Here is a 16969-nt window from a genome sequence, read left to right as displayed (position 1 = left end):
GCCAGTAGGGCATCTTTGTTTTTATGAAATCTGCTTCATGTCACATCAAATTCAACAAGCCCAGGAATATGTTTCAGTGCTTTGATTCCTCCCTTTTTTTTTTCCCTATGCCCAGCACAAATGACCATAATACTGCAAAAATGAAGGTAAATTTGCTTTTGTTTTCTTCTTGCTCCAAACAGCAAATAATGCAGTGACAGATGTTATGCTCACCAACCAAAACCTTGTGCTGTGATTAGCTATTATTAGCATATGTCTAATCCCTAGGGGATTAAGTGGTTCATCTAAGCATGGCTTCGAGTGTCACCTATGTCTCACATGGACATACACTAATCTGTTTTGTTGGAAACAGATGAAGTGGTAAGTGTTTGGAAGCCTTCTAATTTACAGAAAACACTGCAGTTTGTTCTCCATCAAGTCCCCCTGTCAGGGTGGAAGAAAACACTTCATATCCAGTGTCAGTCCCTTTAAGATCTAATGGGCATCTAGCCCTGAAGTACGGTTTAAGAAGTTACTTTTTGTGTACTCTTTAGGTGACCAAGCAGTCCCAGTAACCATCTGCGCATTTCCGTGTGGACTTGCCCAGGCTGCCTCTGAAGACACACAGATAGCATGGACAGGGTATGTTCAGTCACCACGCTGCATGCGAGGTACCACTGCCTCCCTCCAAAGTGTAGATGGAAGCTGCACAGAGGCCAGATCAAAGTTTCCTCTGGCAGCAAGCAAGGACAGCGTTTTCCAGACAATGGCCAGCCCTAAATAAGCTGCCTGGAAAGCAACACAGTTCACACCAGCTACACAGCAAAATTGTGTGCTTCTGTTCAGGAATTCCTGGGCAAGAGAGGGTAAGTGATCACTGGACCAAGCTGAAAACATCCAGAAGGCTTTAGCCTCACTCTGGAAGTCCAGACTGTTGGATCTGAATCAAAAGCTTCCGGACTTCCTGGGCTCACTCCACAGGAATAACAGGGTTGTCTCTAGTGGCTATGTCCAAGGCTCCCCAGCACTTAGCACCCAGTGTGAAGAGTAACTGCTAATACTGGGAACTCCTACTTCAATGTCTGAAGTCTTAGAGCTCCCAGATGAGACTGGGACGAAGAGTACAGGAGCAGCCTTTGCATTTGGAGAAATTCTTCAGGCGCTTGAGAATGACAGGCATGGTTTGCTACCAAAAGTACTCCTCTAGTGATTTCTGCCTTCTTGTGTTTTTGCGATGTATTGTATCCCCATGAAAGGCAACTAGAAGGAACATTTTAGGTAGGAGAGAGCTGTAGTATTTATGTAACTGGAAATGTTGACAAGATTAACTAGGAAAAATGTACATAAAACTGTTTCAGTGCACAGGAGAACCGACGACTCCCAAGATTTTGATACAAACATGAGGGCAAAACTGCAATTTTGCAACTTTTTGTCCCCTCCCACATGTCTGTAATGCGCAATGTCTTCCTCCTCTTGCAAGGATCACCTTAATTTGATGATGCCAGTATCGGAAGAGCTAATTATGTACCTGCTCCATGCAAGTTGTCAAACTTGAGCATGTGTCTATGCAGATGTGTGTGTATAGTCCAAGTGTCTCTCTAATTAATGCTCTGTGCTTATTCTCCTAACGTGTTAGAAGCAGAAAGACTTCAATGAGACAAAGCAGTGGTACAATCAAATCAGCAGATTTATTAGCTTTCTGGGCAGCTTTTTCCATTATGTAAAAGCTGTGTTTGTATTAGTATAGCAGTCAGACCCACCAGCGTGAGGATTACACTTGGTTTTTACATAATGGATTATCCAAGATTAAGTGTTTTATTCAGGCACATGAGCAAAAATAACCAATTAGTGACTTTGCAGATTCCTTATTTAAAGGGAGCTGGAGGACAATTGACACAAAACTCTCCTGCAGCCCAAAGACTGAAGCAGAGTAGTCTCAAGGATCTCCAACATCTCTACTCAGCAGGTAGGTCTCTCTTCAGCAGAGGTGGATCAGACTGGCATCTCTTGCAGCAGGGAAGTGCAGCTTGCATGGCAGCAGCTAGAAACAGAGTAGCTGCTTGGGTTTTTGGGCTCTGGGTTAGTAGCTCAGCTTGGATGGTGCTGACAAGCATCAGGTAACTGTTTTATCTTGGCATCAGGACAGCAATTCAGGGTCAAATACTCTGCAAGAACGTATCATGAAGGTGCTCTCTTCCCAAACTCTGAGAAACAAATATACTGGGATATGGATGAGTAGGGATACCCAACAAGAAAAATAAAGCCATGGGCACCTAGTGGTTGTGCTGCAGTGACAGACCAAGCCTTTAGAAAATTAATATTATTTGTCATGTTTGTTGAAGGAATGGTCAGAGGACAGCCAATACCAAGGTGTACTATGCCATTAGAGTAGGCACCTAGAAAAGGCCTGCTTTGGTGATGAGAACACAGATTTGCTGCTTCGAAAGCAAAGTGGACATTCACTATGAAATAATTAGAAAAAAACGTCTTTACAATGTACAGTGCTTTACCAGAGCTCATCAGAATATTTTTCTTCTTGTGAAAACAAAATTCAAAACATTTCAATTTTTTACCAATTCTTACCAACCTTATCCATAGTCTGGCTTGATTTATAATACAAAAATACCATGAACTGCATTACTACTACTGGCAAGCAAAATACTCTTGCAAAGTAATTGCCACTGATGTTCAGTTTTGGCTGAATTTAGGCACCACAATGAGTCAGTATCAGTGGAAGAGTTGGTTGTCTACTTAACATGGAAAGAAACTAGTTTTAAAATGATGGACATGCATCTGTAGCACTAGCTACCTCTGCCTACTGCATGAAATAAACCCCCCATGTCTGCTTTTGTCTTGCAGAATGAAATACGCACAGTATGTTTTCCTGGCCTCGGTCTTCTATACTGTTGAATACAGCCTAGCTCAGACCTGTGCAGTGGAGTCCTTTGCTGTGAAAGACAATTTTGATCCAAAAAGGGTAATTATGGTTACTTCAATAGTACATATGAAGAAGCTTTACATATAAACTGGTTTTCCAGGTTATGAGTTTTGTTCATCTAAACAGGGTCTTCACAAAAAAGTTAACTTCTTTCATAAGCTGTCTTGCAAATGCTGTTCCTGTTGTTTGCTCTCCTCAGTACTGTTTAACCTTCTGAACATTATGTTAAAACTGGTCATGAAAGCCAGGGATGTTACTCAGTTAGAGGTCATCTTCTCTTAGCTCAGCACAGCTTTGAGCTTTGAGCAGTTCCGTGAAAGAAACAATTTAGAGCCACATCAGAGAGGAAGATCAAGCACAAGCCCTAGGGTACCTGCATCCACCACTAGTCATTCTTGGGAGTCATAGCAAAGAGAAATCTTACCTAGTCTGGTATCCTGAACACTGACTCTTGTTTAGACACATTATCTGTGCTTCTGAGGAGGAAATGAGGGCTAACTTGCTGTTGGAAAGGTCAAGACATATGTGTCAGTACTGATTTTAACTAATGGTCAGCAAACACTACAATTCCAGGGGCAGCTGGGATGTGGCAAACACTTTATACAAGATTGGCTTTGCTGGAAACAAACCATGTCCAGGGAAAGCTTTGGGAATATCCCACTTTTAAAAAGTCAAAGTTTTTGCTCTGGCTCCTGTATTTGGAAATTAAGGGCTTGCAGGCTTAAGCATATAACTTGCCTAATAGATTTCATTAGCTTCACTGCAGAATCAAATTTAACATAGCTAGATCCTGCTCTCCTCAGCATTTCTACTGATAATGTTAACTTTTAAGGGTCTTCCTCTCTGTCAGTCATCTGTTCAGATCTTGTTTTCATTTCACTAGATACTTCTTGTATATTTTCCAGGGGCCATTTTTTGCATGAACATATTCTTTCCCTTAATCTCATACGATTTCTCTCTGTTGTTACTCTCCCCAGCACATCATCTTCTTGTTTTGAATACATAGTCATCACTTTCTGCCTTGCTGGGTAGAGCCTTTTCCTTGTCAGAGATCAGCTGTGGCCCCTGGAAGCCACAAAGATTGTCCCCAGCCAGCTTGCTACAGTCTTTGCACCTGCAATTTGATATTGTTGAATTTGGTATGGTATTTCATGGAAGAGCAGGGGCTTGAACAGGAACAGGGAAGAACCAGTCTCTCAGAAGATGTCTTAGGATGGGAGATGCTTTTGGTGTGGGGTTACTGTGACAGGAACATCTCACTTGACGAGTAGACACACACAGCAGTGCAGAGCTGCTAGACCCACTCCCTCTGGCACAGAGGGCTCATCAGGCAGCACTGTAGGATCTGTGTGCTACATTCCCACCCAAACTCAGACTGGCATTTATCAGGCAATGGGAAGTTAGAAAGGCACTTTGATCACAAAATGGTTTTTGTGCTAATCTTGCCATGGTGATTAATCCAGATATTAATACACTTTTCATGACAGTATGCAGGAAAATGGTATGCTCTGGCCAAGAAGGATCCAGAAGGCCTTTTCCTTCAGGACAACATTTCTGCTGAATACACCGTGGAGGAAGATGGCACAATGACAGCGTCCTCCAAAGGCCGAGTGAAGCTTTTTGGGTAAGCTCTCTTGACTTTCAGCTCTAGCTGCTGCCATGAGGTACTGGATGAGGGGGACATGGATAGTGATCTATCCTGAACACACAACATGGCTGGGTTTTCTTCATTAAAAAGAGAAGTTTATCCAGGGTGTTAGTTTAGAAGCTAGAGGTTAGACACTTTTAAGTACTGAATTTCTTCTCAGCCTTGCTCAGGTTTGGGTCTATCACAAAACTACTGTGTAAAGTCAATTATTAAGTCAAATCTTGATTGATGGAATGGTTAGATAAATTCATTGCAATCAAGTAAAGGAGCTAATGAAGGCTGTGGGCCTGCAAGGGCAGGACAACCCTCACTTCACTGAGAGGTATGGGAAAGGGGAGGAGCATTACTTTCACAGATATCTCAACACAATGTTGGACAGGTTTCTGAGGAGAACATGTGGTTAACTCTTAGATGTAATTGCAATGCCTGAATGGACAGATGGCAGGAAGCTTAGAGTTTTGCCTCTTGGTCATGATTACTACAAGGAATTACAGCATGTAAAGAGATTAAATAGCTTTCTGAGTGCAGAAAAGAAAATCTGTGGCTTCCAATAGGCTAGCACTAGCAGGTTGCTATGAACCTTTGTACATCTCAACAGTGCAGCACTCCAGGATATTTTGGGAATGGGCAAATGAAGCTTTGCAGGCATGCCACACAGTGCAAGTGGGAAGATTCCCAGAAGGACTCTTCAGAAAACAAGTGGGGTCTCAAGGCTGCTGCAAATTTTATTTCTGCAAAGCCAGGATAAGGGGAAGCACAGCCTGAGCAAGGAGGGGAATGAAGACCCTTCCACTGTTTCACAAATCCAGGTAATGCTTGATGAACAGTGTTGAAATATGGGTGGCATTCAAAGCAAACAGATACCAAACAGAGAAGGATATTGGAACAAATGGACTCCCACGGGGTGTCTCAAAGGCTGTGTGATGGCTTTTCACAAGCTTAGCAGAGGGGCTGTAACTATTACTGTGCTTGTAACAGACATCCCTGTGCTCATATTGCTGGGAAAGGTTAGACAGGGGAGAGCCAATTCCCTTCCTCTGCCTGGGGCACAGCTACTGACCCCAAGTGAGCCCAAATGCAGGTCAGCTCACCCTGCAGACTGCTAGCAGGGAACCAAGAAACCATGTTCATTATTGTTCTTGGTGGCTGTCTGCTTGTACAGAAATGGGTGGTAAAACACCCACCGAACTGAAGGAGGGTCAGGGCACTGCCCCAGCCACAGTGTAGCCGTACAGCAGAGTTGGGGACCAGACAGCAGCAGCAATCACCAGCAGTGACTGGGGGGTGTCACAGATTTGCATTACTCAGTGACAAAGAGTGACTTTGCACTATGGAAAACCATGCCCATGCCTGAGGCAGCTGTGCCCAAGTCCTGAGTGTGGGACACCCATCTGAAGCTCTCATGCTGCCAAGTTTTACCTTGAGTCTTATGGATCTCATTGCAGTTTCTGGGTGATCTGTGCTGACATGGCTGCTCAGTATACGGTACCTGATCCAACCACTCCAGCAAAAATGTATATGACCTACCAGGGACTGGCCAGCTACCTCTCCAGTGGTGGTGAGTGAAATTCTCCAGCCCCCTGATGCTAGTCAATTGCCTACACCTGTCCAGATGTGTGTTTCAACATACAAGCAGGAAAAACAGTTCAGCTCAGATTGCTCCAAGTGAAGACAAAACATCCTTTTTTGGGGTGCATGCTTTATCCAAGCAGTGAATTTTATGTCCACAGAAAGGGCAGCATCCAGAGACCTCCCAGAGATCCCTCTTATCCACCATGTATGTTAACATGGAGGCTCAGAGGCAGTGGGCCACATGCATGGATTTTGTACAGCCAAGTGTGGTGTTGAACCTGGGGAAGCAGTACTTCCTGCGCCCCACTGTGGGCATTATATAAGTGCTGAGGTCCATCATCCTTGTACTCCTCATAGCTAAATAGAGGAGACAGGTGGACCCACAACTGCACCCCAGCAACAAGACATTTCTCCTCAGGCAAACAGAGCTGGACTCAAGAAATGGAGCTGTTAACTCAAGTCCTGCTCTCAGAAACTGCTCATGCTGAACCTCATTTATGCACCCCTCAAAGCCCATCCTTTGTGCCTGAGTCTCCCAGAGCTGTGGCTCTTCAGCTGCAGAAGTTGGGGAGGACTTCTAGTGTGTAAGAAAGAAATACATTCACTTAGTACTGCCAGATAAGCCACACAAAAAAAAACTTAGTTGAGCAAGGCTAGAACACAGGAGGAATGTTTTACTGAGGCTTCCTGTATAGGAAATGTAATCTGTACTGTATGTCCTTTCTTCCACCTATGTTGCTTGAGCGAGCAACATATTTTGTCATTGAAAACCTAGAAAATCCTAGTCCTCCTAATACTTCTAGCCTAAGAAACTAAAGGTGAAAATGCACTGAGCATCATGGGGAAAAACATGGTCTCAAGATGCCTGTGCTTGTCCCAATTCTTCCCTTCATGGTGTGGAGACAAGCTGGATGTGTGACATGATTATAGGTCCTTTGGAAAGCTATCCTTGCCATGTGTTGAAATTTGTCGTCTCCGTGCTGAAGGATCTACTTCTGCTCTGTTTTGCCCAGTGTGACAAACGCATGTGTTCTGATGTTTCAGGGGACAACTACTGGGTGATTGACACTGACTATGATAACTATGCTATCACCTACGCCTGCCGCAGCCTGAAGGAGGATGGCTCCTGTGATGATGGCTATTCCCTGATCTTCTCGCGCAATCCCCGTGGCCTCCCCCCAGCCATCCAGCGCATTGTGCGCCAGAAGCAGGAAGAAATCTGCATGTCTGGCCAGTTCCAGCCTGTGCTTCAGTCAGGTACTTGGGGATACTTAGCAAACTCACTGAGCTGTACAGTAGGTGATTGCATTTGCTTTAAATGTGACAGAACCACAGCAAACACAGTTGTTCTTTTTTAGCAACTGTTTCTTAATGCTAGATCTATTAGAAAAAGAGCTACAAAGGGAAATCCATGCAAGGGCAAGAGCCTGCTACAGGCTGGTTCTGCAGCCTTCAGATTGCTACTTACAGGAATCCTGTGTGTTGAAACTGGTACACTACCAGAAGAAGATCAGCCTTGTTACTGTAGTAGACAGGACAGGGATAGATGCAACAAGCCAGTGTTTCTGCACTTGGAAACGTGTGTCTTGGCCACTTGCATAATAGTATCTTACCCTGGGTCTGTGCAGTGTCCTCCACGAAAGGATGAGAAGGTGCCTCCAGGAAGGACCACTCTCGCACTTCTTAGTTCCATCATGACTTGTGTCCTGTGTGGTCTGAGTAGCAGGGGTGAGGGGCTCTGAGCAGCATTTCTGACTGTGTCTGCTGGCAGTGGGAGTCAACAGTTGCACCACATACATGCAAACAGACCATGTCTAAGGCTCATTTTGAGAACATTTTTCCAGAGGTACAGGAATTGATCTCCTAGTTCAAATGCTGTCCATGAGATAGGCAGATACTTTTTCAGGGCTATGCTGGAGGCAGAAATTCCTCTTTGTTGGCAGTTGAGTACCCACACCCTTCACATCCTCAATTTCAAGGCCTTGCCTTGACCCTTTACTAAGCCAGGTAACACATGCATTCCGCACTGTGGGACAAAGAATGGCAGCTAAAACTTCCTGAACAGCACATCGTTGTGTCAGCCAGTCCTCCACTACAGAGCAGGTACTGGCATCATCCAAGGCTGTGGCGATGGCATGGGCAGCCCTGCCCCATTCCGCTCTGTACTGTTCCCTGTGGCAGAGGGAAGGCAGCAGGTTTGCAGGGTCATGGCCGGGAACTCAGGAAAGCTGAAAGCCCATGGCTAGCTGGGAAAGGCTGCCTGAGTCTGTGCCAATAGACACAGAACAATGCAAACAGCAACTTTTGCACCCCACATCCTAGTCTTGTACTGTGATTCAGAAGTATCCTAGGAAGGTTGTAACTATAGATTCACTGGAGACTAAAAGGTTGTTAAAGCACTTTGCAAATTTACTTACACAGACTAAAGTTTACTTTTCTTTCATTGCAGGGGCCTGCTAAAAGTACGCTTCTGATCCTATCCTTAAGCACAGAAACCAGACCTCTTCGTCTTGAAGTTGCCACTCAACTAACAATAAAAAAAATCATAGTATGGAATAGTGTGTTTTTCCTCAAAAACACATGAAAATATTGGGGGATCTGTAAACTGTGTGCAATATAATAGTAATATTTGAATTTTCAGTGGAATACCTAATGTAGCATTTGTCAATAAATGTTTTTGAAAAAAAGGCACCTCTGGAATTGGTTTTTATTATCTGCTGTCCTCTCTGTTGGGGAGCAGAAAGACTAAGGGTGCTCACTGAGGACAGGTGAGACAGCAGCCAAGGGTGTTCCCAGCTCACACAGGGCATGTCGCTCCCCAGCAGAGGAGCAGGGCAAGGATGGTGAGAGGGGCAGGTCCCCTGATAGTGCATGTCATCAGACAAGAGCATGGTGACAGGGCAAGTCTGCGATTCACCTCGGAAGTCCAGCCAGCAAGTGAGGGCAACAAGGCACAGGGCAGGGCACAGGCACGCCAGTGAGATGGCTCCAGCCAAAACCAGGACTGGAGAGCATGTCTGAGGCAGAGCTACCTGCAGCAAGGCTCCCAAGGGGAGAAACACAAATTCAATAAAACAGATGCTACTTTCAATAACTCTGGACATTGCTTAAATGAGCAGGTGCTTGCATTTCTAATGACATTAGCAGTAATTTGCTCCCCTCCACCTTCATAATCCAGTTTTCAGTATCTGAAAGGTATAGAACTGAAAGATACAGAACAGACTGGTTTTATGGCCAAGAATTTCACAGGTAGAGAACACCAGAAGAAGAGTACCTAGAAATCTCCAGGTAGAAAAAGGGTAACCCGAGCCAGCATTATTGAGATGTATTTCCCACTGCTTTTAGTAAAATGGCATTCACTTTGTGTTTCCTAGTAATAAAAATACCTGTAGAACACCCCAGCACCCTGCTGAACCCTGCAGTTTGTCAACTACACAAATTTTTACAAGTTATAATTACCAAGCACAGAGGTAAGACCAAGGTGAACAGCCCCTGCTGATAAGGCTTCCAAAAGGTGTGTGGCACGAGGCTGATGTTGACTGAAGACCTCCAGAGCACTGCACTGTTAAACAGCTTCTGCAAGATGCTTGCACAATCTTACCTAGAGTAACTAGAAAGAACATAGAAACCAAAGACCAGAGACACTCTCCAGGACCAGAGACATCATCCCAGGGATGCAGCAAATCTCTCAAACTTGTATTTCCCAGGATTTCCTGGCAATACTCGTAAGGCTCTCAACCCACTTGAACAAAGGTGTCCTTGCTCTTCAGGTCTAGGGAAATCTACCCTGACAGGGAACAAGATTGTGAACTACTATCTAAAGCTAAGGACAGAAACAGAGGAGCACTAGCAGGCAATGCTAACAAAAGCCCACACAGATAGAGAACTACTGAGCATTGAAAAAATATCAGCCTTTTCTGCTGGACTAAGTGCAAGGTCGGTGCATTGATTGAATGTTCTCCACTAGCACCCTTCTCCCAGAAGGAAGTATTGGGGTGGAATCTGTGAACTTAGGACTTGTATAACAACTGATTAGACAACACTAACCCTTAGCTGAAGAAGCATGGCCTTTGGCCAGAACTTTCAGACCAATACTACCAGTCTTAGAGAAGTGGGATTTTTAATGTCTATGGTTATGGTAATTGTATGACCAAAGCAGATGAGAGTTGTAGCAAGAAGAGACAATCAACATGCAGGAACAAATGCATCCTTATTGTGCTTGGTGTAGTCTGTCTAGACGAGATAGGCAGTGAAATTCCTCCTCAGCTGCAAGAGGCAAAGCCTGCAGAATCACAGAAACATAGTGGCAATTCTGGTTGAATACACCACAGAGTTCAAATGCCCCAGGAATTGTACTTGGGAGAGCATGTTTCCATCAGGACCACAAGCAGGTCCTCATTGTGATGTGGTGAGTTAATGAACAGATGGGAGTTACCTCATATCCATTTCTCTCCAATGAGTGTAGGAAATGTGAAAGACAAGGTAGGGTAGGGGAGGCAGCCATAAATGTATTCTGATGAGATTTACACTTCTCTTGAGATTCTCTTGAGTTCAACATGAAACATCTCGGGTATATCTAGAGGCAGACATCTTCTGTCCGCTGTTTGAGCTGGCTGATGAAAAGCAGTCTATTATTCCTGGGTTTTAAGTGTGTGCATAGGTCCCAAGTCATAATCTCTTGTCCTGAACAAACTTTCCACTAACAAGACAAAATAAAAAAATTGTTTATGCATTAAAAGGACTGTTGTTTTGTCCTCAGAAGGTCCTTTAGTGCTGGCAGAAAGACTATGACTGCGCAACAGCAGGAGGTACCCTGCAAGGATATTGTCCTTCACACACCAGTGAACCTCCTCCAGCAAGGACACTGCAACTCCTGAGATCAGGCATTATGATACCACCCTGAGTTTGACCAGTTTTCCCCAGGTTGTGGTAACTGAAGCAATCTATGCATTTAGGTTTCTACTTCAGCCTTAACATTTTTTATGGTAAAGTTCCCTTTATGCTTCAGTTTTATGTAATGTTGGAACTTCCATGAGTCAAGCTACCTTTTACCCCTTGTGCTGGTAGCCACTGTGAGAAGCTGTGTGGTACTTGGTTGTTGTCTGAGGTTAAAACATGACAGTGCTTGAGAACAGTCTTCACAAGATTAAGTTGTTGACGTAAGAGTTTTAAGCAGTTTCTACAACACAATGATCAGATCCTGTTTTTACAGGGTTCATATGAAAGATTAAAAACCGGTTTTATTGACTAGCACAAAAGATGGTAACAAATGTAGCATATACACAATTAGACAATGTAAAATACTCAGTTGAAAGGTTCTTTCAGTTGCAAAATGGTTATATAGCCTCACAAGCTTTTGTTTGAAGCGCAGGCAAACAATCACATGTTGCAGTTGCAGTTACATATTCTTATTTGGATTAATGAACAGCAAGAGAAATACATGAGTGCTCTGCAGTCTTGCTTTGGTTATGATACTACAGAACACCTAGTGCTATGGATACTTGGCACTTCTGAAAACTCAAACTGTAATGGGAGGCTGATCACTACATGTAACAGAGGAGATTAGTTAAACATGCAATTTTGGAAACACTGTCAGAGTCAGCAACAGATGGTTACAGAAATCTCAAGTTTCAAGTACTAAATAGCGTTTTTCTGTACACATTAAATGATAAGAAAAGAAAACGCCATTTCAAAACTTTTATACTTTGTTAGAAATAAACTCATACCTGGAAATAACAACTTCTCTTCTCTCTGTAATTGTTAATACATGTTAATTTCTTAAGGGCATGAGTTTACATCATAGCAGCAAAGAAGATTTTCAGAAGAAATCTTCTATTTTTCATGGTTTGCACATCTATACATTTTCATCCCTGCACAACAAAATCAATACTACTCACTACAGCTTTTTTTTTTTTTTTTTTTTTTTTTTGCTGGTTTTGTTTTTTTGTTTTGGGGTTTTTTTTGTTTAATACACCTGTAACTAGTGCATAGTCCTCGGTTTGATAAAGACTGCTATATTCTGATTGCCAGAGTGGGAAAATTTTAAAGCAGAAGGGGTACTCAACTAGGACATCCTAACACACTAAACTGTCCTCTCCAGCTCCTGCATCTTCCCCTGCTTCAGACACACTAAAATCTCTCAAGACCCTATACTTAGTATTTCTGAAAATAATTTTATTCGTGGTTCCACCTCATACTAGCAAAACAACATGTGTTAACTGCTAGATTTTACTTAACTGTTCTTCACTCAGGGGCTATTATCACAACTTTAAAATGTATTTTTACTATCCCCATCCAAGTAGAATGTCTCAGTAACTTTTCTTAAATTGAGAGGGTTTTCAATTCTGTGTAGTCCATGGCCCTTTTCTGCTCTGCCTGTAGGGACAAGGAACTGGAGGACTAGGATGTAACAAGTGCCCCTTATTAAAGGAGACAAGAAATATTTCTTCTGAATTCTGTGACAGAATGCATCTTTTAAGGCTAATTTTCAGTACAGGCACAAGAACAAGTAACCAGCAGGTGAGGAGATACAAGGCCACATCTCACATACACTGCCTTTTTGCATATGCTTCTTTTCTGCGCTGTAAAAGTTGAGGGTATTTGAGGTAGTTCACCTCTCTCCTACTGTGCAAACTTGGGCACTTCTTTTTTCTGAGACCTGAATGTTTCATCAAATATGCAGTTTTTGTTGTTATGTTGCTGAGGTGGCTGATGTCAGCAAAGAGAGCAGTAGGGGACTTGTTTGTGTGACAAAGTCACTCCTCTTACGGAAAACACTCTGGCTGTTTTCACTGGCATTATCCTTCTCTCTGCAAGCCTGTTAAAGGCACAGCTCAAACTGTGCCAGTTGTGAAAAGGGAAGAATAAAACAGCACCCCCTGCAATTTCAGGGAACTTTGCTGTTTACACAAAGTGTTTGGCAGCTGCAAGCACAGCCAGTGGTGATCCGTAGCCCATGATCTAGGGCTGTCACACGCTTGTGCACATGCTTTGCAAAGCACAGGAGCTCAAACTGTTCTTTGTTAACTTCCTAAGTGTCCTAAGTAGCTGCCCTGCTACATTCAAGAGTGTGCTGTTCTGTCATATGAAAACACAAAAGGCTCTAACTAGTGTTTCTGCTTTCTCCTGGCCATGCAGAGCTGAGTGGTCACTTACATTCTGTGAGGGGAGGTGCTAGCTCTAAGGCCTGAAGGACACCAGGCTAGGTGACAGCAACGGAGAGAAAGAGGGACTTTCAGGGTTAGAGCCTCCTCCACAAAGAGGCAGCAGCTGACGGCCAGAGTCCAAATAGGTGACTTGGACAAAAACTAAAAAGAGAAAAGGCCGGGAAGTCTGGAGGCTAGGGCTTTCTGTGCCTTCTCCCCTCTGAGAATGAGCTGATAGCCCTTCCTCTGAGTATGGGAAATAGCTCTGGCATCATGTAATAGTCACAAATACTGAGAGAGTTGGGTGGAAACCCCTCTGTGAGAGAATGAAGTACCTCATACACCTGAAGACATGGCAAGTGTTCTGAAATAACCCACTGTGACTAACCAGCAGGGAATAAGGGATCCTTCACTTCATGCTCTGAATGTGTCTGGTTGCCGTGCACTTTTCCATCAAACCCTTATGTCAAGACAGCCTGGCAGCTAAGGCAGGCAGTTCACTCTTAGACAGGTCCTCCATGTGCCTTTGCTACCATCCTCACTCACGCAGTGAAGCAATGGTCTTGTTCCTGTTACAGTCTGCGACCTCTATAAATCTCAGCTTGCCCTGGCTGTTAGCTCAGTGTAATAATAGGGAATAATAAATATTTATCCCCGTGATTCCTAGTTACCAGGCTCAATCCCTGTCCTACAGCAGCCTCCTACCAGCTGGGTTGGCAGTCGTGGTTGTTTGATAATGCTGTCTTTTGTGCTGTGAAGAGTTAATAGGGGCAGTTGCTTCTAACTTGCATTCCTAACTTCATCAGGTCATTTCCATACTCCCTCCTCAGGTTGGGAGGAGTTTATTTTTCTGGGGAGTTGTCATTTGCAAGGAACATACACCACTCTGACACCAAGCCAGGCACCACTCTTCAGGGTCACTTGAAAGCTTCAACATACCCCACGGGAAGAGAGGACAGGCCTGCCTTCCCCCAGTAGTCAATGGCACGCACTCTGTAAAAGCCGGAGACTGAGCTTCCTGCAAATGAAAAGGTTAGAAATGGTCACTGTGAAATGCTGACACCTGTGGTACTTGGAGGATGTGAAGCAGACATTACTCCTGTAAAATGTAGGTTTGTGGAACGGGCTGGGGAAATCAGTTTTGCACCCTAAGTAAGTGTGTCTGTGCCTGTCTGATTAAAAATTATAATAAATTCCTCAATTTATTAGCCAAGTACTGGCTTTTATATCTTGTTTCACCAAGGATGTCCTCTCTACTTATTAGGATTTGCAAGTACAGCTACAGGACTGCTTTCCCAGCAGTCCATTTGGAAGAAGGCTGTGACATCTGCTACACACAACTAGTTATCTCCTTTTTTTTCTGACTTACTTTTCTGCCTGAATTGTGCCTTTGGAACAGGTTATGTGGGGCCAGGTTCAACAAAGAAGCAGAACAAGAAGTATGCAGGCTGACTGAAAACCATCTGCTCTACTCAGGAAGCAGCACCACTTACTTTAAAGGTATGTGAGTTGACGTTCTGTGGTTCTGCTGCTTTTTATCCTTGATCCAGTTCAAAGAACTAAAAGATTTCCTTAGCAGAATCTTTGAACCCACAAGCAATATAAATTTGGGGGTATTTTATCTATTTAATTGATTTTTATATGTGTTTTAGTGTTTTTATTCTGGAAGAAAAAGAACGCTAGAAATAATGGGTGAGAAGTTCCTAGCAATAAGGACTACTGAGACACGGTATTTTTTCAAAACAGTCTTTTTTGTTGTTGTTGGTTTTGAAACAAACAATTAAAACCGGTATATAATATTATAATATAATAATGAATAATAATTTCAAAGATTGGCCATAGCCATGGTTTACAGTTTTTGCTTGCCTGTGTAGCCTTTATATTGCAATAATAGCTCTGAACTTTTATTATGCAACCACTGCTGATGTTAAGACTTTCTCAGGGTAATATAAGCCTGTATTTCTGGTAAAAACACTTCTCAATTGCTTTTTAATACTATCAGTATGAGGGAAAGTTTGTCTGTGTTTCACCCAGCTCTCATCAGTGCTTATTATCAATATTTGTTGGATGGTCATGTTGCTGACTAGACTGCATTTGCTTAAAAAAAAAAAGAAAAGAAGAAGAAAAGAAAAGAAAAAAAAAGGGAAAAAAACCCCCCAAACCTACAACCAACCACCACCACCCCACACCCACCCTCCCCCCCCGCAGATAAACAAAAAAATACCCAAATAAAACATCACTACCTTCCATCACTCCGATGTCTTATCTGAGTAAAGTAAAGCATTCTGTTGCAAGGTCTGGTCATGGTTTTTTGTGGGGTTTTTTGTTATCATTTTTGTGTATTTCTACACCAGCTACAGAAGTGCTCCTTAACTTCTCAGGGACCTTGCCAGGCCTGCAGCTGGGTGACAAGTGACTTTTGTGACAATTACCCATGGCATACTACTAATAATGTCCTCAAGGCTATTTCTCAATCACTGTTCGTCCTTGAGAATAAGGCTCTCACTGAGAATATGATCCTAAAGCAAGGGATGAGCTCTTATTTGTGATGGGACTGTTACTAGCAAGTGACCTGCCTTTAGTAGTTACTAAACAGTGTTTCACATACTCATGAGTGGCAACATCAACATGACAGATTACCTAATACCAGTGTTCTTGCCATACCTGGACTGTAGACCCAGAGAGTGAATATTGTGTCTTTCACATTAATCCGCTGGTACGTTTTTCCATCTGGTGAGAATTCCACTTCAAAGGTCTTTATACATCTAGAAAAGAAAACCAGAGAGGTTTGTAAATACAACTGATAATGTGTTGAACATTCAAATACTAGTCTCAGGGCTATTTCAGCAAGAAGGACAAAAATAATAAACATTCAGTTGACTCACTCCTACCAAAAGTAGGATGGCATGATTTTCAGTATTAAGAAGAACCAGGGCTCCAATAGCCCGCAGAAGAACACCTAGACTGACTTGCTACTTTGGATATATGCAGCACCACAAAACGTCACTCATCTTTCACTCAGACATCAGGGTTATCAAGGATGAAGAATCTAGGGAGACTGGCTTGAAAAGGAGCTAAGTCACTGCCTCCTGAGGCAATCTGGCTGTACACTGTAACACCTTTCAGAGCTCACCTACAGAGGGTTTCCAGTCGAGTCCAGCTTACCAAAGCAAGCAACTGGAGATTTTCTATTCCAGTTCACATCCCTTACAGAGATGTGCAAGATCCCACTTAGGCATCTGCTGATAATATAACTTTTACCATAAATCTTCCTGCCACTGAATGCTGGTGAGGAACAGGCAGATTCCTTTGGTCAGGCAGCAAATTAAGCAGGGCTCCTCTTCAAAGTTTCTGCATGCAGGTCCTACAGTTCATTTTGTCAGACAAACACACTGTATCATCTATCAAAGAGCAGTAATTCATTAATTTTTGAACTTGTTTTACTCTGTAGGGCTTGTGGAAACCTAGGGAGTAATATGTTGGTAACTCATTTGTATCTATTTTATTTTAAAGCTACTTACTTTGACTTTACACAATCGTCGTCCCACAGCACAACGACCTGCCCCTTTGTGAGGGGGATCAAACGAACACCAGTCACCTGTCCAGAGACAGAAGCCCATGTAAGAAAACTGTACAAACCAATCAGCCAGGTCACATTTCTGTGTTCAACCTTCCTTACTAATTATT

At 43.2% G+C, this 16969-nt stretch overlaps 3 protein-coding genes across 5 annotated transcripts in view; 2 read left to right on the top strand and 1 right to left on the bottom strand.

The window, feature by feature from the left end:
- The first annotated feature begins 1836 nt into the window (after positions 1-1836).
- Positions 1837-8828, top strand: LOC121662382 (purpurin). The gene is made up of 6 exons (XM_042023477.1): positions 1837-1945; positions 2839-2956; positions 4405-4541; positions 6011-6123; positions 7182-7394; positions 8587-8828. The coding sequence occupies exons 2-6, from the start codon at positions 2840-2842 to the stop codon at positions 8595-8597; spliced, it is 591 nt and encodes a 196-aa protein (XP_041879411.1). The 5' UTR covers positions 1837-1945; position 2839; the 3' UTR covers positions 8598-8828.
- The window catches only part of IDUA (alpha-L-iduronidase), a 51707-nt gene continuing 40747 nt past the window's right edge, over positions 6010-16969 (bottom strand). The window contains exons 12-14 of the mRNA XM_042023476.1: positions 16804-16880; positions 15947-16047; positions 6010-14300 (exon numbers count right to left, since the gene is read on the bottom strand). Of these exons, the coding sequence (XP_041879410.1) occupies positions 14200-14300; positions 15947-16047; positions 16804-16880 (279 nt within the window). The 3' untranslated portion in view covers positions 6010-14199. The remainder of the gene's footprint in view (positions 14301-15946; positions 16048-16803; positions 16881-16969) is intronic.
- SLC26A1 (solute carrier family 26 member 1) overlaps positions 14231-16969 on the top strand; it is a 37583-nt gene continuing 34844 nt past the window's right edge. The window contains exons 1-2 of one of the 3 annotated variants that reach the window (XM_042023469.1): positions 14231-14314; positions 14682-14782. In XM_042023469.1, the coding sequence (XP_041879403.1) occupies positions 14307-14314; positions 14682-14782 (109 nt within the window). In that variant the 5' untranslated portion in view covers positions 14231-14306. Of the gene's footprint in view, positions 14391-14681; positions 14783-16969 lie in introns of those variants that run through there. The other 2 variants (XM_042023471.1, XM_042023473.1) reach the window with 2 other exon arrangements.

This window comes from Corvus kubaryi, unplaced genomic scaffold, assembly GCF_017639235.1.
Source record: "Corvus kubaryi isolate FWS band 111438036 unplaced genomic scaffold, C.kubaryi_AGA036_p1.0 37249, whole genome shotgun sequence".
NCBI lineage: Eukaryota > Metazoa > Chordata > Aves > Passeriformes > Corvidae > Corvus > Corvus kubaryi.
The sequence above is the reverse complement of the archived record's forward strand: the minus strand, read 5'-3'. Positions and strand labels throughout refer to the sequence as shown.

Excerpts from the sequence above, each read along its gene's own strand:
- LOC121662382 (XM_042023477.1), top strand. The coding sequence starts at position 2,840 with ATGAAATACGCACAGTATGTTTTCCTGGCCTCGGTCTTCTATACTGTT. Across the intron at positions 2,957-4,404 it reads ACAATTTTGATCCAAAAAGG|TATGCAGGAAAATGGTATGC; the intron begins GTAATTATGGTT and ends TTTTCATGACAG. Across the intron at positions 4,542-6,010 it reads GGCCGAGTGAAGCTTTTTGG|TTTCTGGGTGATCTGTGCTG; the intron begins GTAAGCTCTCTT and ends ATCTCATTGCAG.